Here is a 26802-nt window from a genome sequence, read left to right on the forward strand (position 1 = left end):
GGGCTGGGCGTGACCCAGATTCCCGCCCTGCCGCCCCCAGAACTTCATCACAGCCGAGGAGCTGCGGAGAGAGCTGCCCCCCGACCAGGCCGAGTACTGCATCGCCCGCATGGCCCCATACCAGGGCCCTGATGCCGTGCCCGGGGCCCTCGACTACAAGTCCTTCTCCACAGCCCTGTACGGCGAGAGCGACCTGTGAGGCCCCCACCAGAGAAACCCTGACCAAACACCCCTCCTCACAGCCTCCAGGAGGGGCTGGGGGAGCTTTTCTGCCCACCCCCACCCCCCCCCCCCACTGCAAGGGCACCCCCTGGCCCCGCTCCTCTGACTCTGTATCTATGCAAAGCACTCTCTGTCAGTCCTTTCTGGGCGGGAGTGGGGTGGGCAGGGAGGGGCTGGGGCAGGCTCTCTCCTCTCTCTTTGTCAGTGGGCCAGGAGGATCTCCCCCTCCCCCTGGACGGGGGTGTGGGAGGCTTCCGGGGTCAGCGCTTCTGGTCTGGTAAATATATATGATGTGTTGTTTTGTTTTGTTTTTTTAACTCTGTGGAGGGGACAGTGGATCCTCACAGTAAAACAGGCCCCCTCCAAGCCCTAGAAACGCCCACCCCTCACCACCCCCCTGGTCCATTTCTTCTCCCCTGAGGTCCCTTCAAGGCCTCCCACATCCAGGCCAAAGCCCGACGTGCCTTGTCCAGGAACCGCCCGGGCCTGCGATGGGCCCCGTAGAGGGTGCCACAGCTGCCCGGCAGGAAAGAGGACCAGCCTGCTCCCTGCTCCCTTGTCCCCTCCCCTCACTTGGCATCGCCAGGAGATGAGGGGGTTCAGCTCAGTCCCCCCTCTTCTGCACCAGGAGTGGGGTTGGGCAGACCAGCCTCCCACCCTCACCCCCAGCCAGCCCCCACCTTGCTTTGTCTGGACCTGCGTATCTCTCAGATTTTCTAAGGACCCCCTCCACCGGCAAAAAAAAAAAAAAAGAAAAAAAGAAAAAAAACACACACACAAAACACACACAAAAAAAACACACAAAAATCCACAAAAAAAAAAAACTATGAAAAAAACTTTCAGAGAATTACTATTTACTTTATTAACTTACGGATTTATTATATAAATATATATTCACCTAGCAGCATATCTTCGCCGCCTCTTGCTCTCATAATGAAGACATAGCTGATTTGCTCCCCTCCCCCAGCCCCTTACTGATTTCTCTGATGTCTGCCGTCGGTGTGGGTCTCTGGGGACCCCCCCCCCCCGAGGCGGAGGGTGGGCTGCTGGCCTAGCTGCCTGTTAGTGGATGGTTTCACTCCACCACCTCCCCCCCCCTTTTTTTTGAGTTTATTCCGATTGATTATTTTTTTTCTCGGTTTCTGGATAAACCACCCTTCTGGGGACAGGATAATAAAACATGTAATATTTTTAAGAAGGATTCCTACAGTGTCCTCTGTTTTTCTATCTGTTCTCCACCTCTTAGGAGAGCGATGATAGAGCACCTCTTGCCAGAGTGAGGTGGGGCGTGGGAGTGCCCCGATCCCTGTTCCCATGAGTGTGTGAAAGTAGGAGTGCTGTTGGGGACCCACTCCAGGTCACGCACTGTTGTAAGCGTGTAACGTGGGCTAACTCGTGCAGCCTGCATGAGAAAGGTGCTGTTACCATGCCCGTTTACCAGAGAGGTGCAGTGACTTGCCCAGTGTCACCCAGCCGGTGAGTGGGGGGGCCGGAAGTCAGCTCCAGGCAGGCTGGCTCCCAAGGCCACGCTCTGAATCACTGCTTAACATCAGGGCATCAGCCCCCTTCCTGTAGAGGAAACCCTGGTCCCGGCTGGGAGAAGGGAAAGGCAGGGCTCCCAGGCTGAGGTCCTGGGAGGTGGAGATGGCCACCTCCATCCACTGAGCGAGAGGAAACAGCAGGCATGAGGCAGGGGACTCCTGACACTCCCGTGCCACCCCTCCCTGCAGCCCAGGCTCACCTGTCTGTGGGTCAGGCAGACGACCCCCTCGCCCCCATCCAGGTGCTGGCTGCAGTGGCCTGTCAGAGAGGGGCAGGGTGCGCGCCCACCTCCCTGGTCCACCTACCATGGAGACATCCTCCCTCTGTCCCACCAGTGCCAGGGATGACACTCACGGAAGAGGCAGATGAGCTGGGCCACGCAGGACGCCAAGTGCTTGAAGTCCACGCGCAGACGGCTGTCCCGGTAGCAGCTAGTGAGGGCCTGGGTCAGCTGGTTGTTCAGGTGGAAGCCCGGGGGAGGCCGCCTCTGAGCCTGGGCTGCCCCGGGAGCCCCACCTCAGGGTCATACCCCCCCTCCGACTCCCCAGGGAAGGCAGACACCAGGGGGGCCTGGTCCCACCTCTCTAGTCCCAGCTCTGCCTCATCCCAGCCGTGAGGCCACGGGCAGCTCCCTTCACTTCTCTGGGCTTCAGTTTCCTTATCTGTCAAATGGGGACTATGATAGCCCTGACCCTGTAAGTTCGTGTGAAGATGTTATATGTAGAGAGCTTAGGGCAGTGTCTGGCCCATCATAACTACTGTATTATTATTCCTTTAAACTCTGCAGGATTTCTGCCAATAGACACTAGAGGATATTTCTGTGCAACAAAGCATTTTTGTCAGCCCCGTATGATGTCAATTTCTTGATGTTCCAGACCAGGGGCGATTTCTGGAGTTCAGAAATCACCTCGGATGAGGAATCGTCCCACAGAGGCTTTTAAAAGCCAGTCCTTGTGAAAGCCCTTACCTTGGTTACTGGGCCCTAGTGACCATGACCTCCTGGTTACCCCTCCCCAGGGCCCCTGTTGTCCCCAGCTGCCTGGTGGCCTGCACAGGCTACACCTCATCTCCTGTTCCCCACCTCCCTCTCCTCTACTTGACCTTGGGCTTTGCCTTGCCTTCTTTGCACTTGATGTTCCCTCTGCCCAGAACACCACGTCCTCTCTCAGCCCGGAGTGTTCCTACTCTGATACACGCCTCCTCCAGGAAGTCCTCTCAGATACTCAGCCCCCAGCAAGCAGCATGAAGCCCCTCCTCTGGGGTCCCACAGCTCATGTCCCTGCCCTGAGCCCTCTGGGCCTCCACGTCCCTGCCCTGAGCCCTCTGAGCCCTCTGGGCCTCCGCGTCCCTGCCCTGAGCCCTCTGGGCTGTCACTGTCTTTGGTGGGTCTGGCTGCGCCTGCACTGGGCAGGGGAGTGAGTGGTGGGTGAGGTCCAGGAAGGGCTTCTGGTCACCACTGAATCCCCAGCACCAGCCAGCACAGGGCCTGGAGCAGAGCGGGGCTCAGGGGGTGCTTGTGGAGCAGAGGATAGGATTGGATCGGAGCAGGTTCTTTCTCCTGTCCGTCCCCCCAGCCCAGGATTGCCTAGGTCTCCGGACCTTGCTCCCAGCTGGCCCGCTCCCTGGTATTCCCTCCACCATACACACCACCTTTCCCTTGCCTGTCAGCTCCAGGCTCACACACAAGTCCCTGACCCTGGACTTGCCTCTCCCTCCTCCCTCTCATACATATTTAAGAATTTTTAAAGAGCTGTCCTCCCAAGGCCTCGTGGGGCTCTCCTGTCTTCCTCCACCGATCTCCTCTCTGACCACCTCCCCCTCCCCACTTGGCTCCAGCCACACTGGCCCCCTGTCATCTCCATCACTGGGCCCCTCGTTCACTCCGCTGCCTCCACACCAGCCTCCTCAGGGCCTTTACACTGACTTTCCCCATCTGGACCGCTCTTCCCCAGAGTCCCCAAGGCTCACTCCTTCCGGTCTCTGCTCACACATCACCCAAGTGAGGCCTTCCCTGACCGCCATGTCTCAACCCACACCTCACGCTCTGCGGGTCCCAGCACCATGGGCTGTTTCCTTTTGCCACTGTAGGACTTCTCACCATCTGCGCTAGACGTTCTGCTTGTTCTGTGTCTGCACCATCAGCACGTCAGCCCCTTAGAGCGCTCCTCTGCCTAGGCTAACACCAGGCTTGTACCAGGCACTCGGGCATACCGCGTGAACAGTACAGCCTTCCGCCTTCCGCCACCCCCTCTCGCCTCTGCTTCTGCCTACCTGGGACTCTTGTTTCTCAAGCTCACATCTCCCAATCTTCTCTCTGACTCCATCTCCCCCCTGTCTTGAGTTCCCTTTTCCTGCACCTCCCTGCACCTTTGACTTCCCCCCTCAGGGTCTCCCCCTGCCTCTCAGACTCTGGGTCACATCACCCCCAGCCCCCCATCTCCCCATGTCTCACCCTTCCCTTTGCTGTGGCAGATGAGCCCTGCGGTGGGGTGGGGGTCTGGGAGTTCTGTGTCTGATCCCAGACCACACCCCGTCCATGCAAGGTGGAGTGGGGGACAGATCACATGCACTTTTCCAACTGTATAGCCCAGGGAAAAAGTTGCTCTCTGCCTCTGTTCATTGGCTAGGATTTTTGGGCTCCCACACAAATGGAATGGGGCTGTCCTACGTCTCCTGGAAGAACTCAGCCTTTCAGTGGGAGCCTTCCTCTGGGCACTCTGGCATGTTGTCATGGAAGCTGCATCCCCAGCACTAAACCCTGTGGGCTCCATTCCACAGGCTCCTCCTGGCCACCCTGTGTATTAGCCATTTTACAGAGAGGGAAATGGAGGCTCCAGGCACCCAGGGCCACCCAAGGAGTCCAGGAGTCCAGGACATTCTACCATGAGGTCCTGGGAGCTGGGGCCTCTCAGACACCAGCGCCCACGCCCCCCTTCCCCTCCCAGGAGGGCCGCACTCCCTCCCTCAGTGCCCTCCTCCCCACACACAGAGGATTCTCCCCTTTGGGCCTCTCTCAGGGTCACCCATTTCCTGCCAAGAGTGGGCAACTGAGATGTGGGCTTTGTGGATGGCGGGGGAGGAGTACAGGGGAGGAGGGGGAGCAGATCTGTCCCCAGGATCCCACAGGACCTCTGTCCATACCCACTGCGTTCAGGGCCAGCCTCAGTTCATAGGAGTTCATGGTTCCGGAGGCGTCCTCACCGAACTTGTCAAATGTGGCCTGGGCAGGGAGGTATTGGTCAGTCCCACCCCCAGGCCCCTAGGCACCCTGAAGGAGGCTGAAAGTGGGTCTTGGAGCCAGAGAGCCTGAGTTCCCACCCACCTCCCTTTCTTCCTGGCTGCCCTGTGCAAGCAGCTTAACCACTTTGGGTGTCTGTTTCCCATTCGGTAAATTGGGAATAACGGTACCAGCAGTAACAAGGGTGTTGTGAGGACAAGGTGATATTCTCACCACAAAGGGCTTAGGGAGGGCTCAGTGAACAGTGGCTTACCACTTGCAGTGTGGGGAGACCTGGGACCATCTCCTCACGGGGATCCAGAGCAGGGGCGGGGCGGGGCATTATTGCCTCCCAGTGACAGACAAGTAGAGGGACAACAAAGGGGTGTATGGAGCAGGGATATCCCAGCCAGATGCCTCCAGGTTGGCGTGGTGTGGTCAAGTTCCCCTTCTCCCCTGGGGCCCTGCTAGCCCACAGAGCACCTATGCCCATGTTAGTAAAGGTGCCTCTCCCTCCAGAAGGAGGTGCCCTGCCCAGCCCCCATCTTACCTGCCACTCCAGGAGGTGGCCCCAGAGCTGCTGGAAGTGGTACAGGTCGAGGCTTCGCCCATGCTGGGGATGCGGCATCTGGTTAAGGTCAATGTCCCCAGAAGGGAAGAGGAGGCCATTCTCCCTACCCAGGCAATGCCCCCATCATATACCCCAAAACGCTGCCCCAGCTGCTCCCAGGTCCTGAGCCCGATTTCTCTGGGAGTCTGTGCATGGGCCCTGGCTACAGGAAAAAAAAAAAAGGTACTTTCTGCGTACTGGCCATTAGTATAAGCGCTAGGGATTATTGTTATCCTCAATAATCCTTTCTGAAACTGAGGTGCAGAAAGCCATGGGACTGCTGGAAACTAGTAGAGCTGGGATTTGAACCCAGGCACGGGGCTCTGGGTCTGTGCTCAGGACAGTTACACTTCCATAAAGGAAGATGGGCTTATACGTGGCCATGGCCTTGGCCACGGGTCCTATCACAGAACCCACAGGTCTGGCTACAGGGGAGATGCCAGCAGGCTGAGCCCAGGGTTCCCATGGCCTGACTCCCAGAAGCATCATGGATTAACACACATGGGGGCTCTGGAGTCCGCTCTTGGTCCCCAACTCACCAGGCTCCAGGGCAATGCTTAATAAGGTCTGGAGCTGAGGGGTATTGAGTTCTTCCTCCTGGTAAGGAGAGAGCCGGTTGTGAGCCTGCACTCGGGCAGTCATTCAGCAAACAGCCCTGGGCCGCCCAGACAGTATGCTGGGTGGTGCTGGGACAGAGCAGGGACTGAGAGAAGCCCAGGCCTGCCCTCTCAGAGCTCCTGGTCCTGGAAGGGAGTGAGACCTGTCCCCAGAGTGGTCAGGGCTGCAATGGGGAAGCATTGGGCTGCGGGTGCCCACAGAGGACAAGCAGCTGACCAGCCTGGGGGAGGGTCAGGGCACGTTGGAAAGATAAGGCCTTAGCCTGGCAGGGGTTGTGAAGGGAGAGAAAGCAGTCCAGGGGGAGGGTACGGACTGAGCAAAGGCTCTGAGGCAGGGAAGAGCTGTGAGCATTTTGAGAAAAGAAGCTCATGAGATTTAAGCACAGACAGACTGAGAAATCAAAGCAAAATGAGATGTCTAGGATGAGGGAGAAAGGGAGGGAGGGAGGGGTACATGGCGAGGGGAGGGGAGGGGAGGGGAGGGGAGGGGAGGGAAGGGACCCCCTTAGCCCTGCTCCATCTCCTCACCTCTCCTGCCAGCTCCTGAAACAGCTGCTGCATCTCTAGGTCCAGGGGAATGTAGGGGACCTGTGGGGTAGGGGGTGTTTAGTTCTGGCCCCCCAGCACACACACACCCTCGCACCCCTTCCCAGAGCAGCGCCTCACCATGAGGGCACGCAGGTCGGCGCTGATCACATCATCTACCTCCCTGCAAATTACAGACGGGAGATGGGGGGAGGGGACTGCCCACCCCGCGGCTGGGGTTATGGGCCGCGCGGGGTCTCAGCTGAGGCTCGGGTGGGGTCTAGGTGGGATCCTGGGGGCGCTGGGCTGACCCAGGCGCGGGGCAGGGGATCCCGGGGCGGAGCTGGGGATCCCGGCTCACACTGCGGTGTGGCGGCGCTCGGAGAACGCGCGCAGCGTGAAGTCGACCGCGCGGCGCGGGCGGCGCGGGCGGCGCGGGCGGCGCGGGCGCTGGGTACCACCAGATAGTGGCCGGGGCGCAGGCGGCAGCGGTGGCTCACGTCGCGGCGGGCACAGAAGGGCGAGCGGTCGGCGCGCAGCAGGCCCCGCAAGAGCGCGCGACTGCGCGGGGAGTCCCACAGTCCCAGCAGCTGGGGGGCAGGGCGGCGTGACCACCGCCGTCCAAGTTCACCCCACCCAGCCTCCGACCCACTGCATCCTCCACACCGCCCTGTCCAAACCCACTGGTCACTCATCACCCCAAGCGCGTCCCAGGCCCCCAGGTTGTCCCAGCTGCTGGGGCTGGCTCAGAGATGGATGGAATCTGGGGTCCTACCTGATACCCACCTCCTCTGGGATCTGTAAGAAGGAAGAGCAAGGGGAGTCAGGGCCAGGCAGAGGCAGCCACCCCTCAGAGTCCCCCCGCTCCGGCTCCCACCACACCCCTCCCTCTCTTTTCTTCCCATCCCACCCCTTCTAAAGCCCCTGCCCCAGCCCCTCCGGACCCCTCCCTCCCATCTGTGCCCTCTGCTCCTCGGTCCCCTCCCTGATCCTCAGCCTTTCCTCCAGCCCTTTCTCTGTCTCCTTTCTGACCCCTCACCCCTCACCCCTCACCCCTCTACCCTTCTGACCCCCAGCCTCTCCCTCTGCGCCCTCCCTAGCCCTTCAGTGTCTCCTTGACCCCCACCTCCGATTTCCTCAGCTGTCTCCTGACTCTGACCCTCGGCCCCCATCCTCTACCCCCTCAGATCCCCCCTTTGGCCTCCTGCACCTCCATGCCTCTGTGTTCCCCCCATTGCCTCTTCCAGCCCGGGGTCCCACCTGGAGCACGTGGAAGCCCACAGTCAGGTATGTGAGGCCCTGGGCCCTCAGGGGCCGCCGGTTGCGCTGGATGGGTGACAGAAGCACAGTGCATTTGGGGGTGCGCCCCCCAGTGGGGGCCCTGCGCTCCTGCTGCCCCCCAGCCCTCCCAGGGCCCCTCGTCCTCCTCCTCAGGCTCCAGCAGCATCAGCCGGAACTGGGGGTGAGTCCAGAAGGTTTCTAGTAAAGGACAAAGAAACAGGGTTACCCAGCCTGCCACGGCCCCCCTTGCTTGCCTTTAGGAGACCCTCCAGGCCTCACTGGCACGAGGCTGGCCCCAGCCAGAGTTGAAGCCACGTACCTAGTGGCCTTGGAAGGTGTGGATGTGCCTGCCGCCTCCAGCCGGGCTGCGGACCAGCACCTCAGGGCTCAGCAAGCAGACCTGGATGGTGGCGAAGTGGCAGAGGAAGTCCTGCAGCTCCATCCTGGACGGTGGCCGGCAGTCAGACCCTGGCCCGGCCCCCACCCCAAATAGCTCATGACCCCCCAAGTCACAAAGCCCCTAAATTCCTTAAATGTCGCCAAGTACACTTCAGTCCCCCAAATAATACATGTCTCCAGAAATGACCCTCAAATTAGAGCCCTCCAGCTCCCTCAGATTTCTCCAAGTCCTCAGAAATGCCCTGCAAATAGCCAAGGTCCACAAACTCCCCCCAGATATGGTCAAATTGCCTTCAACCCCCAAATACCAAGACCCTCAGATTCTCTATTACCAGTAAGTGCCCTTCAGCCCCTCAGTATTGCCAAATCTCAAGAAATGCCCCAATGTCACCAAGCCTCCCTCAACTGCCCTAAATATTACCCATCCCCCTTCAACCCTCCAAAGATTACTATGCTTCCAAGTTCCCTAATGTTACTGCTAATTCTAATTCGACTCCGCGAAATAGAACCCAACTCCCGAATTACCACAGACATGGACAGTTTCTCCCCGTTAGGACCCACCCCCATGAACTTCTCCCATGTCCCTTCAAGCGGGACTTGCCTCCTCCCTGAACCTGCTGGCCTGGCGCCCCTCCCCGAAGCAGACCGGGGACCCTGCCCCACTCACCAGAACTCACCATCCTCCTTTTTCACCAGCAAGGCATCTCGCCACTCAGTGGGGAGCACGTCCCAGCATGGGCATCTGGGGAGATGGAGGTGTAAGGGGTGGGCAGGTGGGACCGAGCCACCCACCCACCCCAGATCCATCCCACCTATCACTCCAGGCCCCAGGCCACTCCACTCGGCCCTGTGGGCTCTGCAGCCGCAGCAGACGCACGTTGGTGAAGCCCCGTGACACCTAAGGGAGACGTGGTCAGTGGGGGTTTGGTGCTTGGACACACCCTGCCAGCTCACCCTGGGGGTTCCTCACCTTGTGTGTGCCTGTGACTGAATATGCATGTCCCTTCACCAGCCCGTCTTCTGTACGGTACTCGCCCCGATCACTCTGGGAAGAGGACAGGACAGTGAGCCATAGCAGGGGACAGAGCTCCCCTCTGCATCCCCACCTCCTTTCACCAAAGCAGGAATCACCCAGAGCACCTAACTGAATGGCACCAGGCTCTGAGAGGGGCTGGGAGTTGGCAAGTGAAGGCAAGAGAAGGAGAGAGAGGCAGATGGAGACAAGAGACCAAAACAGATTTAAAGAGGAGCGACATACAACTTCCCTGGTGGCGCAGTGGTTAAGAATCCGCCTGCCAACGCAGGGGACACGGGTTCAAGCCCTGGTCTGGGAAGATCCCACATGCCGCGGAGCAACTAAGCCCGTTGCCCCAACTACTGAAGCCCGTGCTCCTCAACAAGAGAAACCACCGCAATGAGAAGCCCGCACGCCACAATGAAGAGCAGCCTCTGCTCACCGCAACTAGAGAAAGCCCGCGTGCAGCAACGAAGACCCAACACGGCCAAAAATATAAATAAATAAATAAATTTATTTTTAAAAAATTTACTAAAAATATAAATAAATAAAGAGGAGAGACACGGGGACAAAGAAAGATACAGAACAGAGAGGAAAAGAGGTGGAGAAATGCAAAAGACACTCAGTAACTGAGTAGAGGATTAAATAAATGAATGAACGAATGAGTTAGACTGACTCAGTGAATGAATATGTGATTGGGTCACAGATGGACATATGACCCAAACTGAGCCTGTGAAAAATCAGTCCTGAGACTTTTGTTGAAATTCTCAGAAAGAGGCACTTTTTTTTTCACACACACTCATCCCCCGGGGGCAGTAGGAGGAACCTGCAGCTGTGGGGCCCACTTTTGTGCCCATGAGAGGAAAGCCTGCCTGTGAGTGAATCTAACCCAGAAGCAAGAATAGAAAAACACATTCACAACAGCCACTAAGCACCTGGATCCAGCTGTGCCTGAAGCTTCATTAGTCATGAGAGCAAATAAATGTCCTTTTGACTTGCTGGCATTAGATTTGTGAGAGACAATAAGCCAGCAGTGAAAGCAGAGGGGAGGAAGACCCAGGACACCGCCCCTCTCTAGCTGTGACTGAACTCTGGTCCTGGCGGGGGTCTTCATGGGAGTCTGACTCTCTCACCAGGGCAGTGGCTCCCACGAGGGACCCCTCGGCCAGGGCATGGCGCAGGGTAGAGAAGAGGCCTGGAGTGTCCTGCCTCAGGTAGAGCACCTCGCCCACACCGCCTGTGAAGTCCACGGAAGCCTCATTCATGTGGCCGCCTCGCATCACCCCATAGGAGCCATGGGGCCTGTGGAAGCAGGTCTCGGGTGGGGTGTCTGAGTCATGGGCGAGTATCTTGGGCAACCATGGGAATGTGCGGGGCCTCTGTCTCATGCTGTGAGGTCCCAAGGGCTATCCCCCAAATTGGCAGACTCTTAAGGAGGGTGCACTTGGTAAGCCCTGAGAAATTTGGCTGGTGGCTCTGGGGGCCACCAGGACTGCGTGATCTGGGGGTCACAGAAGAGCTCTGTCGGAATTCTGGGCATCCTGGGGTCTGTGTCTGACACTGAGTCTGTGGGAGATGTCTGCTTTGGGGGGTGATCCCTAAGGGGTTTGTCAGGGATCTCAGAGCTGCAGAATAGGGAAAAGTGAAGATTTAAGGGTCCCAGGATTGCACCCAATATTTTAGAGGTGTCTTGGGTTTCTCAAGGGAGCAGGAGAGATTGTCTGAGGTTACAGGTCCCCCAAGGGGACTGCTTAGACTTGGTGACTCCGGGACCTGACACGAGATTTCAGTCTCCTTCAGAATTAAGAGTGTTCGGTTGGTATCTGGGAATATTTTGTGTGAAATATCAATGGAGGGGGACTTCCCTGGTGGTCCAGTGGTTAAGCCTCTGTGCTCCCAATGCAGGGGGCACGGGTTCAATCCCTGGTCAGGAAACTAAGATCCCGCATGCCACAAGGCACGCCCCTCCCAAAAAAAAAATCAGGGAGGTGTTTATGATTTGGAGGTCCTCAGGCGATGGTGTGACATGAGGGTCCTGTGGGCTGTACCTTGGTTTGAGATCTTTGGTGGGGTGTCTAGAGGATCCCAGAAGTCGGGGGTGCTCCGGGAGTCCCCTGTGGCTTGGGGCCTGCTGGCTGGGACTCGGGGCTGCCCCTGGTGGCGTCGGGGTCCTTACTTGGCGTAGGCCTTTTCCAGGAGTGGGTCCCAGAACTCGTTCCTCTGATCCGAGCGCACGAACATCAGCTTCCCCTCACGCACAGGCAGCCTGTCGTCCACCACGACGTCCACCCAGCAGCCAAACTACCAGAGCTGGTGGGAGAAGGGGAGGGGCCTGGGCTCGGCTTCCCACCTCCAACCCTGCTGGGCCCCAACCTCTGGCGCCTGACCCTGCTGTACCAGTCCGGAAATTACAGCCCCGTGGGGACAGTGTCAACTATGAAATCCATGTCACCCTGGGGGAAACTGAGGCATGAACAGAGGAACCGAGCTTTACCTGGACGTGGAAGACGCCTGCGTAGCCCTCTTGGAAGCCCTGTCCCGGGGAGACCACCTGGGACAGGAGTCGTGGGTACAGAGTGATGGAGGCAGCGGCTGCAAGAAACCAGCTGTTACCTGGCAGGAGAGGCTGGGATTGGGGGAGGGTGGAAAGAGGGAGACGGAGGCACCAGGAGAGGAGAGCCTGAGAGGGAGGGGGAGGGGCAGGGACAGGGCAGGGGGAGGCTGAGGGTGGAGCTGTCGGGGTCCCCACTGAAACCTGCCAGATCTGGGGGCTCAGCAGGGGTTCAGTGGTCTCACCCAGACTCCCCTGACACACGTCTGTTCCGCTCATGTCCTCACAGATGAACTGGGGCTTAGCGCAAAACTCCTGGAGGAGATGGGGGAATCCAGACCTCAGCCAGGAAGGGGAGGGAAGAAGCAGCTGGGGGGTCAGATGCCCGGGCCCCCTCCTGCCCTCGCGGCTCTGGAGTAATGAGCGCCTCCAACCCCATGAGAGGCTTGTGAAACCTGTGGGCAGCCGTTTGGCTTCCCTGGGCCTCCCCTGACCCAGGATTGCTGAACCTGCTCTGAGCTGGTCCCACAGTGACACCTCCTCCCTCAGACCAGGAGCCCAGCCCCCAGCCTCCTTCCTCAGACCCGGGAGCCCAACCCCCATCCCCACATTACATGGGGCCTCTTCCATTCCACCCCTTTGGCCTTCTCCGAGTCGGGCCCCAGCTGGTCATAGCCAAGGGCATCAGGGCCAGCAGGGAAGTAGGGCATCAGGGCCAGCAGGGAAATAGGGATCTCGGAACAGGATCCCCTCATCCAGGCAGGCTGCTTGGATTGCTTTGTAGTTCTGGCCCCGAGAGGGCTTTGGGCCCTTGGTTCCAGGCCCTGCCTCCTGGTTCACCAGCTGGATGGTGACTCTCTTTCTGCCACACGCCATCCGGACACTGTGGGCTCACAGGCCGGATCTAGGCCCTTTAACCTCCTGAGTCATGGGGGTGGGGCCTCCCCTCCATCTGAGCCCAGATGGGGGTCTTTAGGCAGAGAGGAACCTTCCCTCGTTAATACTAATTGATGGTTTGGTGTGCAGGGAGCAAGGATGCCTCTTCAGTGTTTTCCTCCTCAGGGCGTGGGGCCTTCAGCTGTGGCCAGGGTAGCAGCTTAATGGGCTTGGCCAGCAGCAGGAGGGAAGGTGGGCAGAGCTGAAGGAGGACCGGCTGCTGCTGTGGGAGTGCCTAGAAGGAGGTCAGTGTGGGCGGTGCATCTCCGCCAGCTTGTCCCTGCAGGCCTCCCTCTGTGGGGTTGAGAAGGGCAGGGATGGAGAGAGGCATCTTTTTTTTTTTTTTAGTGCCTTTGATCTGCCTTTTTTATAGCCTGCTTTATCCTGGAGGGAGTTATCTTTACTGCTGTATCTCTCTCTCTCTGTCTCTCCATCTGACAGTTTCTCTCTCTGCCTGCCATTGTTATCTCTCTTCTCTATCTTGACCTCACTGTCTCTGTCCATCTCTCTGGTCTCCTTTTGTCTTTCTCCATTTTTTGTTTATCTGTATCTGTATCTCTCTCTGTATCTCCCGCTGTCTCCATCTCTCTCTCTCTCTCTTTTTTTTTTTGGCCGGGCTGCGTAGCATGTGGGATCTTAGTTCCCAACCAGGGATCGAACCCACGCTCCCTGCATTGGAAGCATGGAGTCTTAATCACTGGACCGCCTGGGAAGTCCCTCCATCTCTCTCTTTATATCTCTTCTTGTGTCTCTTTTTCTCTCTGTGTCTTTCTTGTATGTGCCTCACTCTCTGTCCCTCTCCATTTTTCTCCCTGTCCCTGTAACTCCTCAGTCACCCAAAGTGGGACCCCCATCTCTCCCCTCCCCGACAAGGCAGACCTCAGCCTGGTCGCCCCAGGCAGAGCTGACCATGGAGGGGCCGCTCTGCACCTACCTGTCCTGGGCTGGGGCAAGGCCCACCGGTGACTATGACACCCCATCCTGCCCACCTGTGGCTCAGGGTTCGGTAGAATAGTATTTCCCCAAAAGGATGCTGTAGCTGATTCTGGTGGTGGAGCGGCTGGAAGAAGGACCTTGGTTCTTGTCTTCTTTGAAGAAAGAATTCAGCAAAGAGACAAAGATTACGAAAAAGATAAAAGCGTTTATTAGAAGCAAAGTACACGTGGCAGAGCCACAGAGGTTGCACACAATAGGGGCAGCTTAGGTTGCTTTTATAGGGGCAACTTTCCGGGTTTTTTTTCTGACCAATCATCTCCATATTTGGTCCTGGTGTGGGCACCAATCTCTCAGCCAAGATGGATTCCAGCTGGCATCTTCTCCCTCTTGCCCTTTCCCTAGACTGAGGGCCTTTTCTGAGCATGTTTTGGGCTGGGAAATCCACAAGAACGCGCCCAGTCAGGGCCCAATACCTCTGCTGGTATCCCATCTCGAAGCAGCAGGAGACCAGCCGCAACTGCTCACCCGGGGGCCTATCTCCTACCTCAAATCCCTCCCGAGAGATGTGGACTCAAAAACATCTTATTGGGAGGCTGAAGGGCAATGGTTCATCTTCTGTAGCTTCTTCAGGCTGACACTGGGTTCATAGACCCGAGCTAATCGGGGCCATGGAGCTCTTACCTTGCCTTGTTCGGGGCCCCAGGGCAACTTCCGCTGTTATTCCGGCAGGACTGGTTTCAGGCAGTGGATGCAATCCCTGCATCGCCATCATCTTGAATTGCTGTAACCTGGAAAAAGCAAACTTAACAAGCAGGTTAAAACAGCAAGCGCTGAAGATCAGCCTTCGAGCAGGCCCTTGCTTTTCCCATCGATCTGCCTTAGCCAGGGTCAAGACAAAGGGCTGCCCTAGGCCCACCCTTAACCCTAATATAGCCCCAAGGGGGCCCAGAAGGTCTCACCCCAGTAGTAGGGTAGGACACTCAGGAACAACTAGAAAGGCATGTGAGATCAAACACTGTTCAAACCGGCAAGCGAGGGGCCCAGGGAAGTAATGCGCTCAAGGCTGTCTGTCAACACCAGTTAATTGTGCAACTTTTAGAGGAAAGAGGCCCAGCATGAGAAATCAAGACAGAATAAGTGGCTCCCGTATCAATTTAAAAACTCCATCTTCTTACCTGCCACATCAAGGACCACCTGGGGCTCCTCGACAGAGACAGACAGCTCGTGAGGGGGCATGGGGGAGCCGCCAGAATCCCTGGGACCGCCTCAGTTGTCCAGCATGGCCATCTGGAGCAGAGACGCCTTTCCCCTTCAGGACTGAGGGCACGCCCATCTCCAGAGACCGGTCTCTTTGCAGACTGGGCATGGCCTGGGGGCGCTCCTGGCATTTACAGGCCCAGTGGCCAGTTGACTTATATTTGAAGCATTCCCTCTTGTTGGTTTTACCTCGACACTGATGGTTGAACCTAGACTGAGGCCTTCTCTGCACATGTGTTGGGCTGGGAAATCCACAAGAATGCACCCAATCAGGGCCCGATGCTCCCGCTGGTATCCCATCTCAAAGCATCAGCAGGAGACCAGCTGCAGCTGCTGAGTCTGGGGCCTATCTATCTCCTACCTCAGAGCCATTGGAAGAAATGGGAGAAATAGGTTTCAAGTGGCCGAAACTCACCAGTTTTCATCCCCACAGCCCTTCCACACTCAGCAGGGGGGTCTCCTGCCCCAGAAGAGCCTTGTCTCCTCTGTGATACTAGATGTCCCTCAGCCCTCTGGCATCTTTCCCTCCAGATGGACAAACAGATATTGTCTGTGCCTCCCGGCTGTGTGGCCACAAAAAGGAGGTTATAAACAGGTTTTCTTCCTATAGAATTGCAAAGACCGACCCTCCATGTGAGGCAGGTGACAGGGTTAGGAGTCAGAGGGCCTGGGTTCAAATCTCAGAGCTGCCACTCAGAACTGTGTGTCGTGGGCAAGTCACTTATCCTCTCTGTGCCTCAGTTTCCTCATCTTTACAATGGGGGTAATAATAAGACCTATCTCTGGGTGTTGTGAGAAACATATGAGTCGATATGTGAGACATGTTCAGAACAGTGCCTGACACACAGTAGTTGCTCAATGAACGTTCTATGTCATGACTACGTCCTGTGATCCCATCTATGGTCACCTATCATCACCGGCTTTGGCTGCTGTCTCTGCCATTTCTACAGTCACTTCCACCATCCCATTATCTGTTCTCCATGTTCTCACCCCGCGAGGTCACAGCCCTCTCCCCTTTATTTGCCCCAAAGTACCACTAACAGTAGGAGGAAGCTTTTAGTAAAACCTGACATCTCGCAATGATGTAAAAATCCTGTCAGATGCTCTGGCCTCCTACCTGCCCCTTCCCCGGCCCCTCCTGCAAGGCCCCTCCAGGCTGCTGCTCTTCCTAGCTGCCTGCCGGCTGCCATGCTTCAGGGCTCTGCTCACAACCCACAAGCAAGTGTTCTCTCGATCATCACTCCCCACATCGCTCCTTGAATCCGGAGTCCCAAATATGCTTTCCCCAGCCAAGGTAAGAAGAACGCATTGATGTTACTGTAGTAGATGCTTTGTGAGCCCAGCACCCCCGACCTCTTTCCGGAATCAGCACCCCCATTATGTTTTGGGGACCCACGGGCCCCTTATTCTCAAGCCCTGTGGCTCTGGTAGGGCTGGCCCCTCCCTCCAGCTCCAGGGAAGTGCATGTGACTCAGAACAGCCAATCAGAGCACCTCAGCCCCTGGTCACGCCCCCTCGGTCACACCCCTTGTTCAGTACCTGGGAGTCAGGACAGGGCTTCTATTTCCCTGAGGCCACTAAGCGGACGGCATGTAAGCCCCGAGTGGCTCAGCTCTACCTTGGCCGTGTAGTCCGGAGACCCTGCCTGAGAGTGAGGACAACGCTGAGGGAAGCAGAGCCAGTGACAAGATTCCCGCGAGCAGACAACCCCTCAATCGGGTGTGCTCAAAACCAGACTTTTACATTAACGGAGTCAATAATTCTCCTCTCTTTTTCCCATTTATTTTTTATTTATGTCACTAGCAACCAAAAGAAACCTTCCTAATTCAGTTGGCATGATTTCTGCAGCGGTGCGCTAGCCGGAATGTCGAGGACATCGATTCCCTGTGGAGTAAGGAATTCCTTCACTGTCATGGAGTAAGGGGTCTGGTGCCAGTTACTCAGGCTTCTACTCCTGCTTCCTTACCTAACCAGCAAAGTAGAGTGTTCCTGTTTCACCAAGTTAAGGCTGCACTTGAGCCAAATTAAAAAAAACATTTTTTTTTTTTTGCCTGAAATGCTATCATGAAAATGAAAAGACCCACCATAGAGAGCAGGTATTTGTTACACATATAATAACAAATGCTTACTATTTACCGAGCACTTGCTGTGACTGTGCACAAGAGATCATAAATATGATCTGGCAGCTATAGCAAAGACCACAGACTGGGGGCTCAAACAACAGATGACTATTTCTCAGTTCTGGAGCCTGGGAGTCCCAGATCAGGTTGTCAGCATGGTCAGGTCCTGCTGAGAGCTCTCTTCCAGGCTTGCAAACGGCCATCTTCTTGGTGTATCTTTCCATGGCAGAGAGAGAGCTCTGGTGTCTCTTCCTCTTCTTTTTTATTTATTTTTTTTCATTTGGAAGATCTATAGTTTTTCACTATATTTAATTCTATGTCCCATCTGTTTTGTTTGTTTGTTTGTTTTTGTGGGATCTTAATTCCCCGACCAGGGATTGAACCCAGACCCCGGCAGTGAAAGTGCTGAGTCCTAACCACTGGTCCACCAGAGAATTCCCTCTCTTCCTCTTCTTATCAGGGCACTAATTCCATCATGGGGATTCCCCACCCTTATGATCTCATCTGAACCTAATTACCTCCCAAAGGCCCCCACCTCTAACTACCACCACATTGGGAGTTAGGGCTTCAACATATGAATTGGTGGGGAGGGGTACAAACATTCAGCCCATAGCAAAAGGTAAAGTTTATAGTGACCCCATTTTACAGATGAGGAAACTGAGATACAGGGAAGTGTGGTGTTGTGGCCATGCTCTCACAGTTGCACACTCAGGATTTTAATCTGGTGGTCTGGCTTACTGATTATACTATACTGCTTCTCAAAAGGTCAGTATTCAGAATATACAAAGAGCCCCCGTAAATAAACAAGTTGACTCAATAGAAAACGGGCAAAAACATGAATAAGCAGTTGCCGAATAAGCAGCATGGCCAATAAGCATATGCTAATATGCATATGCTAAGGAAATGCTAATTAGAACCATATGAAATACCATTATCCCGCTAGATGAGGAAGAAAGTTAAGAAGTCTGAAAATACCAAGTGTTGGCAGGGATGTGGAGCAACAGAAGTGCTGATGGAGAGGTGTAACTTGGTACAAACACTTTAGAAGACAATTTGGCATTACTCAGCAAATGCCTATGCTATAACCCAGCAATTCCACTCCCAGGTATACGTATCCTAAAGAAACGCATGTGACATGTATCCCAGGAGACGTGTTCGAAAACGTTCATAGCAGTATGGTTTGTAATAGCAAAAACCTGAAAACATCTCAAATATCTTTTGTCAGCACAATGAGAAAATTAGGGAAGACTTCACAGAAGTGAAAATTGGATGAACTGCAGATACAGCATGGGTGACCCTCAGAAACGTAATGTTCAGTGAAAACGCAAGCCTCAGAAGAACACCCACAGTATGACACTGTTCTCCAAAAACAGTACCTTTTGTTACAGAAAATTTAAAACACAAACAGAAGCAGACTGAAGGATATAACGAAGCCTCGTATCTTGATCAGCCAGGCTCAACAATTTTTAACTCAAATCCAGCTTCACTTCTACCCCACCCCTCTTGTATAATTTTGAAGCCAATCCCAGACATCATTTCATTTCCTTAGTAAATATTTCAATGTATTTCTCTAAGATAGAAACTCTTAAAGAGAACCATAACCTGAATACCATTGTCACACCAAGAAAATTAACAATAATTCCTTAATATCATCAAATATCCACATTTCCAATTGTCTCATAAATGTAATAAAATTATTAGTAGTTCATTTGGCTCAGGACCCAAATAAGGTAGCTTCGCTGAAGTTGATTGACATGCCTCTTAAATCGCTTTTAATCTGTAGGTTTCTTTTTTCACCTTACGGAAAATGATGAAAGTTTACTAGATTCTTATACACTATTCAAACAAGGGTGGAAAGTGTCTAAAATACTTTAGTCAACACTGCAAGCTACCAATTTCATCAATAACAGGCCATTTTTAACACCCACTATGTTAATTATTAATAAGCCACTCAATATGCAAATGAAAAGCCATTTCTAACTTTCATCATGCTAATTAGTGAAGTCTCTGGTGTTTCTCAAAGATAGTTGAAGCCCTTGAGGTAATTGCCTATTTGGCTTTTGATCAGATGCTGGCTGACTCTTCTGGAAGTGTGTATTCCACCTTAGGCCAACTGATGGCCCCTGGAGTTTAACTTAAATGAAACATATATTTAAATCGCCCTGTGTCTTAGAGTGAGTTCCTTAAAAACAGACTCCAAGGGACTTCCCTGGTGGTCTAGTGGTAAAGAATCTGCCTTCCAATGTGGGGGACACAGGTTCAATCCCTGGTCGGGGAGTTGTGATCCCACATGCTGCAGGGCAGCTAAGCCCGTGTGCCACAACTACAGAGCCTGCTCTGTAGAGCCCACAAGCCACAACTACTGAGCCCGTATGCCACAACTACTGAAGGCCGCGCGCCTAGAGCCCGTGCTTTGCAAGAGAAGCCACCACAATGAGAAGACCACGCACCGCAGCGAAGAGTAGCCTCCGCTCACCGCAACTAGAGAAAGCCTGAGTGCAGCGACGAAGACCCAACACAGACAAAAATAAATAAATAAATAATTTTAAAAAATAAATAAAATAGGGCCTTCCCTGGTGGCGCAGTGGTTGAGAGTCCGCCTGCCGATGCAGGGGACGTGGGTTCGTGCCCCGGTCCGGGAGGATCCCACGTGCCGCGGAGCGGCTGGGCCCGTGAGCCGTGGCCGCTGGGCCTGTGCGTCCGGAGCCTGTGCTCCGCAGCGGAGAGGCCACAGCAGTGGGAGGCCCGCGTACCGGGAAAAAAAAAAAAAAAAAAAAAAAAACTTTAAAAATAAATAAATAGATAAATAAATAAATAAAATAAATGAATAAATTAATGAATTTTAAAAATGCTGATAAAAATTTTAAAATGTGTATGAATACAAAAAAGACCTACAACAAAGTAATTTTGAAAAGAACAATGTTGCAAGACTTATACTATGTGATTTTTTTTTATAGACTTTTTTAAAAATAGATTTTATTTTATTTATTTATTTTTGGCTGTGTTGGGTCTTTGTTGCTGCATGCGGGCTTTCTCTAGTTGTGGCTAGCAGGGGCTACTCTTCGTTGTGGTGTGCGGGCTTCTCATTGCGGTGGCTTCTCTTGTTGCGGAGCACGGGCTCTAGGCGCGCAGGCTTCAGTAGTTGTGGCACATGGGCTCAGTAGTGTGGCTCGGGGGCTCTAGCGCAGGCTCAGTAGTTGTGGCGCACAGGCTTAGTTGCTCCATGGCATGTGGGATCTTTCTGAACCAGGGCTCGAACCCATGTCCCCTGCATTGGCAGGCAGATTCTTAGCCACTGCGCCACCAGGGAAGCCCACTATGTGATTTTTGACTTACTATAAAACTACAGAAATCAGGAGTGTCATACTGGCATAAAGGTAAACAAAAAGATCAAGGAGTTAGAAGACTAGTGAGGCCAGAAATAAACACACACATATATGGTCAATTAACTTTTGACAAAATAGCCAAGGTAATTCAATGGGAGAAAAGACAATCTTTTCAACAAGTGGTGCTGAAATAGCTAGAAGTCCATATGGTAAGAAGTGAACCGCAACCCTTACATCACACCATACAAAAAATTAACTAAAAATAGATCATAGACCCAAGCATATGTGCTACAACTATAAAACAGCTAGAAGGAAACATTTTTAAAATTGTGACCCTAGGTAGACAAAAATTTCTTTTTTTTCTTTTTTCTTTTTCTTTTTGGCCATGCTGAGAGGCTTGCAGCATCTTAGTTCTCGCTCCAGGGATTGGACCTGGACCTTGGCAGTGAAAGTGCCGAGTCCTAATGACTGGACCGCTAGGGAATTTCCAAAGGTTTCTTAAATAGGACACAAAGGCACACAGCATAACAGAAAAAAAAAAAAACACCCTGATATGGTGGAATTCATCAATTAAACACTTCTGCTCTGAGAAAGGCACAGTTTAAAAAATGAAAAAAAATTAGTCTTTTGTATTTAGTCTGTGTTTACATAGAGGAGAATACATATTACAGATTCACAATACATATATTTGGCAAAGGACTATATCCAGAAAACATAAAGAACTCATAACTCAATAATAAGAAAACAAACAATCTAATTAAAACGGGGGGCTTCCCGGGTGACGCAGTCGTTAAGAATCCGCCTGCCAATGCAGGGGACACGGGTTCGATCCCTGGTCCAGGAAGATCCCACATGCCGCAGAGCAACTAAGCCCGCGTGCCACAACTACTGAGCCCTCATGCCACAACTACTGAAGCCCACGCACCCAGAGCCCATGCTTCGCAACAAGAGAAGCCACCGCAATGAGAAGTCCGCGCACCACAACAAAGAGTAGCCCCCGCTCGCCGCAACTAAAGAAAGCCCGCGCTCAGCAACAAAGACCCAGTGCAGCCCAAAATAAATAAATAAATAAATAAATAGGGAATGTATATATATATATCTATATATATATATATCTGAATCACTTTGCTGTACAGCAGTGATTAACACAACACTGTAAGTCAACTATACTTCAATAAAAAAATTTTTAAATTTTTTAAAATAAAAAATATTGTCTTTCTATAAATGAAAAAAAAAAAGTATCTCAGAGAGTCGTTTTAAGGATTGAACGAATGGTTAGCACAGTGACTAACACATAGTAGGGACTCAGGAAATGTTAGCTAAATAGGTATATAAATATATATATTCCAGTTTCCCCCAAAATGTACAATGTAGATAAATTATTATAGAAAAATGACTAGAAAGGAACACACTAATATACTGTGTGATTATTTCAGAGTGGTAAAATTGTGGGTAATTTAAAAATTCTCATTCAAAACCGTACAATAAGTGTGCATATATTTTCCTTATTTTTTATGCATATATTTTCTAATAACAGTGGAGATTATTAAAAAGGTAAAAGCTTTGGGCTGTTGTAGGTAGGTCCAAGGAAACTCACTGAAGTGTAGTTTGTAGGTAGGAGATGATGTGACACCAGTAGACATCCAGCGGGTTCAAGTGACTTTAGTTGTGTTACTCCTTGCAGTGGAGTCCTGGGAAGCCAGCAAAATGAGTGAAGCTGTGTATATATCTCTCTGTTACAAAAACAAAGTCTCAGTGTAGGAAAATGCAGCTGATTTTTGTGTGTTGACTATGTGTCCTGCCACTTTTCTGAATTCATTCATTCAAGTTTTAGCAATGGGGGGGGAGAATCTTTAGGGAATTCTACATATAAGATCATATCATCCATTTATGATATAATATATATATATATATTTCTTGAAATGACAAAAAGTTTTAAGTACAATATAAACTTCAGTTTTTTCTTGACCGATTTATGAATAAGTTGCCAACATGCTGCCTCTTTATCTCCAAATAGTTTGTATTTTGTATAAATAAGAACATGCTCCACTATATACACGGTAAGACAGAGGTGAAAGTCAGGAAATTAACACTGATGAATCATTACCATCTAAACGGCAGAATCCAACCCCTTTGTGATTGTGCCAATAGTGCCTTACTTTCCGCTGTATTTGTTGAAATTCGAACTGTATAGCATATTATCTTTACAAACATTTTTTAATGTTCAGTAACTACATGAAAACACACATAAAATAAAAATTAATTCATTTAACAATGAGCCCTGGAGTCCCAAGGGATGCCAGATTTTCTCAGGTCTCCGCAGGGGACCCGTCATTCCACTGCCCCCCAGAAACATATTCAGAAGGGCCAGCATGGGGAAAGGTAGTTATAGGCGGTTTGCAAAGTACAGAAAAAGCTCAGGTCCTGGAAGGGCTCGAACTGGCGCCCAGGCTCGGTGGTCCCACAGGATTTTCCACCTCTCTTTAAGGTGAAACCAAGGAAAACAGGGCCCTGCTCCTGCACCGATTGCCAAGATTGCAATGTTGGCAGCGGCCAGGAGGGGGAAACATGTCACTGGTTTCGCAAGGTTCCAGGCCGAGAAACATCCGGCAGGGGCGCGGCTCCGGACTTTCCAACACGTGGTGCGCTGCCGGCACGCACCTTCCACCCCCTTCTCCGTCTGCTGCTGAGAACCACATACGATGCGAGTGCCTTGTGGGTGCGGGATTCGGGGGCGCTCCCGTGGTCTGGGCTCCTCTCCCACGAGTGGCCTTTTAGGGACAACCAAACCACCCCCCTGAAACCAGAAAATCCCCACATGGCACTCAGGGCTGACTGGGCTTCTGTATGTACCCCGCTCCCCGTTCCCCCTCCAGAATCCCTCGGGTAGGGCCGGGGTCGCAGGGCCGTTGAGTGAGCCGAGGAGGAAGAAGTGTGAGAACGGCGCTTTAGACAGCAGGGGGTCACGGGAGCACGGCCCTACGCGTCCCGTGTCGCTGCACTATGTGTCTGCCTCGGGGCGCGAACTGGCGGGACCTGTCCCAACTCGGGGACAGATGAGAGGCCGGCGACGCCCTGATTGGCTTCCAAGCCCCTTCCTGCGCCACCTGTCTGCAGGCGCCGGGAGGCCGGGGAAGCGACGGAGAGGAATAAAGCCTCGGGCATCGGCGCGGGGAGCCGGAGATTCACGCATCTTCTCCGCGACGCTGCGGTCTCCAAGAGACCTATTTGCAGACGTACCGATTGGGGGGTCCGTTACACCCACGGAGCTGGCGCCAAGGGATGGCTGGGGCCCCTGCAAATTCCCTAAAGTCGCCCCCCACCGCATCACCACCTGGCTGCTTCGCAAAGTGCTGCAGGGGGGCAAGCCAAAGCCCCACCCCCGCCAGATCGTGATCCTCCTAAGGCCTCCAGGGACAAAAAGTGCCCTCGGAGATCCAGGCCCGGACCCGCCCCCGCCACACAATCGCTGTGTGACCCTTAATCAGTGTCTTCACCTCCCTGAGCCTGCTATCCTCGTCTATATGAAGGAGACACAGACACACAGGAGGTGCACAGACGAGAGGCTAAGACTTTATTTGTCACTCAAGAGCCCTGTGCCCCGTCCCCACCTGCCCTCCTGGGAAGGCTCAGAAGATCTTCACAAACTCCAGCTGCACGTCCTCGCCCACTTCGCACCGGAACGCGCGCTCTGGTGAGATCCGGTAGCGGTAGTGGTGGTATTCCTCGTCCCCGATCACAATCTGCAGGGGCAAGGAGACACGGTTTATGGTTCCCGAGGCGACTGCGGGGTCATTCCCGACTCGTACCCACGCTGCGTGACCTCGTCACCCACGCAACCCCGCATTAAGGAAAAGGGCTGCTCTTGATTCTAAGCCCTTGCCGTGAGGAGTCAATGAGTTCATTGCTGGCACGGGGTGCTTTTTAAGCTTTGGCGGTGGATGTGGTCTCCACGGTGCCCGCGTCCACCGCCTCACTGTGACGCACAGATTGAAAGTGGAGAACGGCCTGGGTGGTGGAGGGTCTACAGCGACCACTCCCTGCCGGGACTTATTCTGGGTTCTGTCTCCCAACCCATCCATTCCCCTGCCCCAGAGCCGCTACGTCAGGCGCCAGTGGACAGGGAATAGGGTCCGGGGTGTCCACGCCTCCCCGCTGGACACCCACCCTTTGGGCTCGTTCTCTCGCGTCCTTGTCACCGCCATACGCCTGCCTTCTAGTGCGCTTGCGCCAGGGGAGGTGAGGGACTAGGGACGCCGTGGCCAGCCTTGGCCGCGCCTTTGCTCCCCACCTCCGACAAGGGCCTTCCTGGCCTTGCCAAGGGAAGAGACCTGGGTGTTGGCGGCCACCCCTGTGGCAGAGACGCACCTGGAAGCCTTTTTCTTCGGCAATGATGAGCATATCGAAGGACTCCCCACGCTGGAAGGAAGGGCCAAAGCCGAGCTCCTCTAAGCCCCACTCGCCGCATTTCCAGGTGTTCATGACCACCGAGGATTCATCCAGACGGGGGTTGAAATGCAGGACGATATCACTGTCTGGATCGTCACTGCACAGCAGGTTTATGTAGAACCTGTTAGGTGGCGGATGGGAGGGGGCGTCAGAGAAAGGACTTACCGATTGCCGAAGCACATCCAAGTCCACAGGGACCTGAGAGCCACACGCCAGTGAAGGAGGGGTGGTAGACTGGAGGCCAAGGAGCCCAGGTTCCAGGACATCCAGAAACCAACTGGGGACCTGGACACACATCCACCCAGGCAAGGGTCACTGTACTACGGCCTGGGTCCCCCGCATTTCCAGAGTCTGGGAGTTGCCGAGGAGTCATGGTCCTGAGACAGGGGTGCCTCCGATCCCCCAATTCCCAGAGGGCCGGGAGCAATACCAGGGACCCCAGTATTCCCAGGCATCGTAGATTCCCAGAAATCCTGAAGCTCCCGACCCAGGAAGTCATAGGTTTGATTGCTGAGGCCTCCCAGGTGCCCAGGGCACCTCTGACTCACAGGCTGTGTTTCCACAGTTGCTTCAGACTCAGACTGGAAGTCTTACTATAAGTAAGAGCCTTGGATTGCCCTGGAACTCCCAGATTCTTAGAAGGTTGTAGGGACCCCAGGTACACTGTCCTGGGACAATGAGTAAAGACATCAGATTCCAGAAGGTGGGAAATAGCTTGGAGATTCCAAGATCCTGGTGGGCAAAAGTGGCCTGGGGCTTGTTCTCTGGGCTGTGAGAAGTGGGGTCAGCTGAGCCTGGAGACCTCCCACCCCTTACCGCAGAGGCTTGGAGGTCTCACCTGGCAGCATCTTTGGGGACAACACCACGAATTCTCAACACAGTGCCAACTTCGAAGCCGTTGACCAGCGAGATCTTGTGGGGCAACGTCTGCAGCAGCAGGGGTGCGGGGGTCAAAGTGGATCAGGGAGGCAGAGGAGAGAGACACATGGGTCAGTGCCGGGGAGAACATGACCAGGACCCAGGCCAACAGAATCAGAGAGCAGAAAGGGCACAGAGACAAAGGAAAGAGAGCCAGGCGTAGGGAAAGGGTTGGAGAGAGGAACACAAAGAATCAACAGGAAGATATTCAGAAAGGTAGAAAGTAAGGGGGAAACACCAAGGGGGAGATGGGAGCGTGGGATGGATTGGGTCAACCCAGAAACAGCAGCCCAGAACGTCATAGCACCCCCAAACACCCGTTTTCTCCTTGACACAGGAGACCTCAGCCAGGCCCCAGCCCCTACCCCATTCCACTGCAGCCTTGGGTCCAAAACCTCGCCACCTCCACACCCCTGGAGCACTCACATATACCGGTGGCATGGCTGGAACAGCGGACAGGCAGTGGTGGTGGTGGGTATGGCTGCTGGGACCTTAAGTAGAAGCAGGGCGTGGCTGGCCCTGGTGACTCACCGTCACCCCTTTCCACACCCACCACCCACACCTGGCACAGACCCTGGCCCTGGGGCCATGCTGGCCAGCACCCTCCTTCTAGGGCCTCTGACACCTCTGCAGTCCCTGAGGATTCCCAGGTCCCTCTCCTCTGGGCTAATAATGATAGGAACAGTTAACAATAATAATAATAATAACACTATAGGGATTCCCTGGCGGCACAGTGGTTAAGAATCCACCTGCCAGGGGAGAGGACACAGGTTCGATCCCTGGTCCAGGAAGATCCCACATGCCTCAGAGCAACTAAGCTCATGCACCACAACTACTGAGCCTGCGCTCTAGAGCCTGCAAGCCACAACTACTGAGCCCGC

The 26802-nt window shown here is 53.8% G+C and overlaps 3 protein-coding genes across 8 annotated transcripts in view; 1 reads left to right on the forward strand and 2 right to left on the reverse strand.

The window, feature by feature from the left end:
* Positions 1–1423, forward strand: part of ACTN4 (actinin alpha 4) — a 72594-nt gene extending 71171 nt beyond the window's left edge. For all 6 annotated transcript variants that reach the window (XM_004284255.4, XM_033413921.2, XM_033413922.2 and 3 more), the window contains one exon: positions 41–1423. In XM_004284255.4, the coding sequence (XP_004284303.1) occupies positions 41–199 (159 nt within the window). In that variant the 3' untranslated portion in view covers positions 200–1423. The remainder of the gene's footprint in view (positions 1–40) is intronic.
* CAPN12 (calpain 12) lies at positions 518–17664 on the reverse strand. Its single transcript, XM_004284268.3, is given in 25 exon segments — positions 518–1883; positions 1964–2022; positions 2119–2257; positions 4910–4984; positions 5532–5594; positions 5684–5754; positions 6131–6188; positions 6737–6796; positions 6875–6917; positions 7095–7138; positions 7141–7323; positions 7520–7531; positions 7994–8108; positions 8110–8212; positions 8294–8457; positions 9081–9155; positions 9226–9311; positions 9384–9458; positions 10562–10730; positions 11605–11738; positions 11923–12041; positions 12225–12294; positions 12594–12686; positions 12688–14000; positions 14533–17664. Coding segments are annotated over 24 exon segments (2343 nt in total). The 5' UTR covers positions 12856–14000; positions 14533–17664; the 3' UTR covers positions 518–1718.
* Positions 17665–24111: 6447 nt separating this feature from the next.
* Positions 24112–26427, reverse strand: LOC101284138 (galectin-7). The gene is made up of 4 exons (XM_049703678.1): positions 26348–26427; positions 25842–25930; positions 24923–25124; positions 24112–24297 (listed from the first exon to the last, which is right to left on the reverse strand). The coding sequence occupies exons 1-4, from the start codon at positions 26360–26362 to the stop codon at positions 24184–24186; spliced, it is 420 nt and encodes a 139-aa protein (XP_049559635.1). The 5' UTR covers positions 26363–26427; the 3' UTR covers positions 24112–24183.
* Positions 26428–26802: the final 375 nt, after the last annotated feature.

The sequence above is a fragment of the Orcinus orca genome, chromosome 20, assembly GCF_937001465.1.
Source record: "Orcinus orca chromosome 20, mOrcOrc1.1, whole genome shotgun sequence".
In the NCBI taxonomy this organism is placed as follows: Eukaryota; Metazoa; Chordata; class Mammalia; order Artiodactyla; family Delphinidae; genus Orcinus; species Orcinus orca.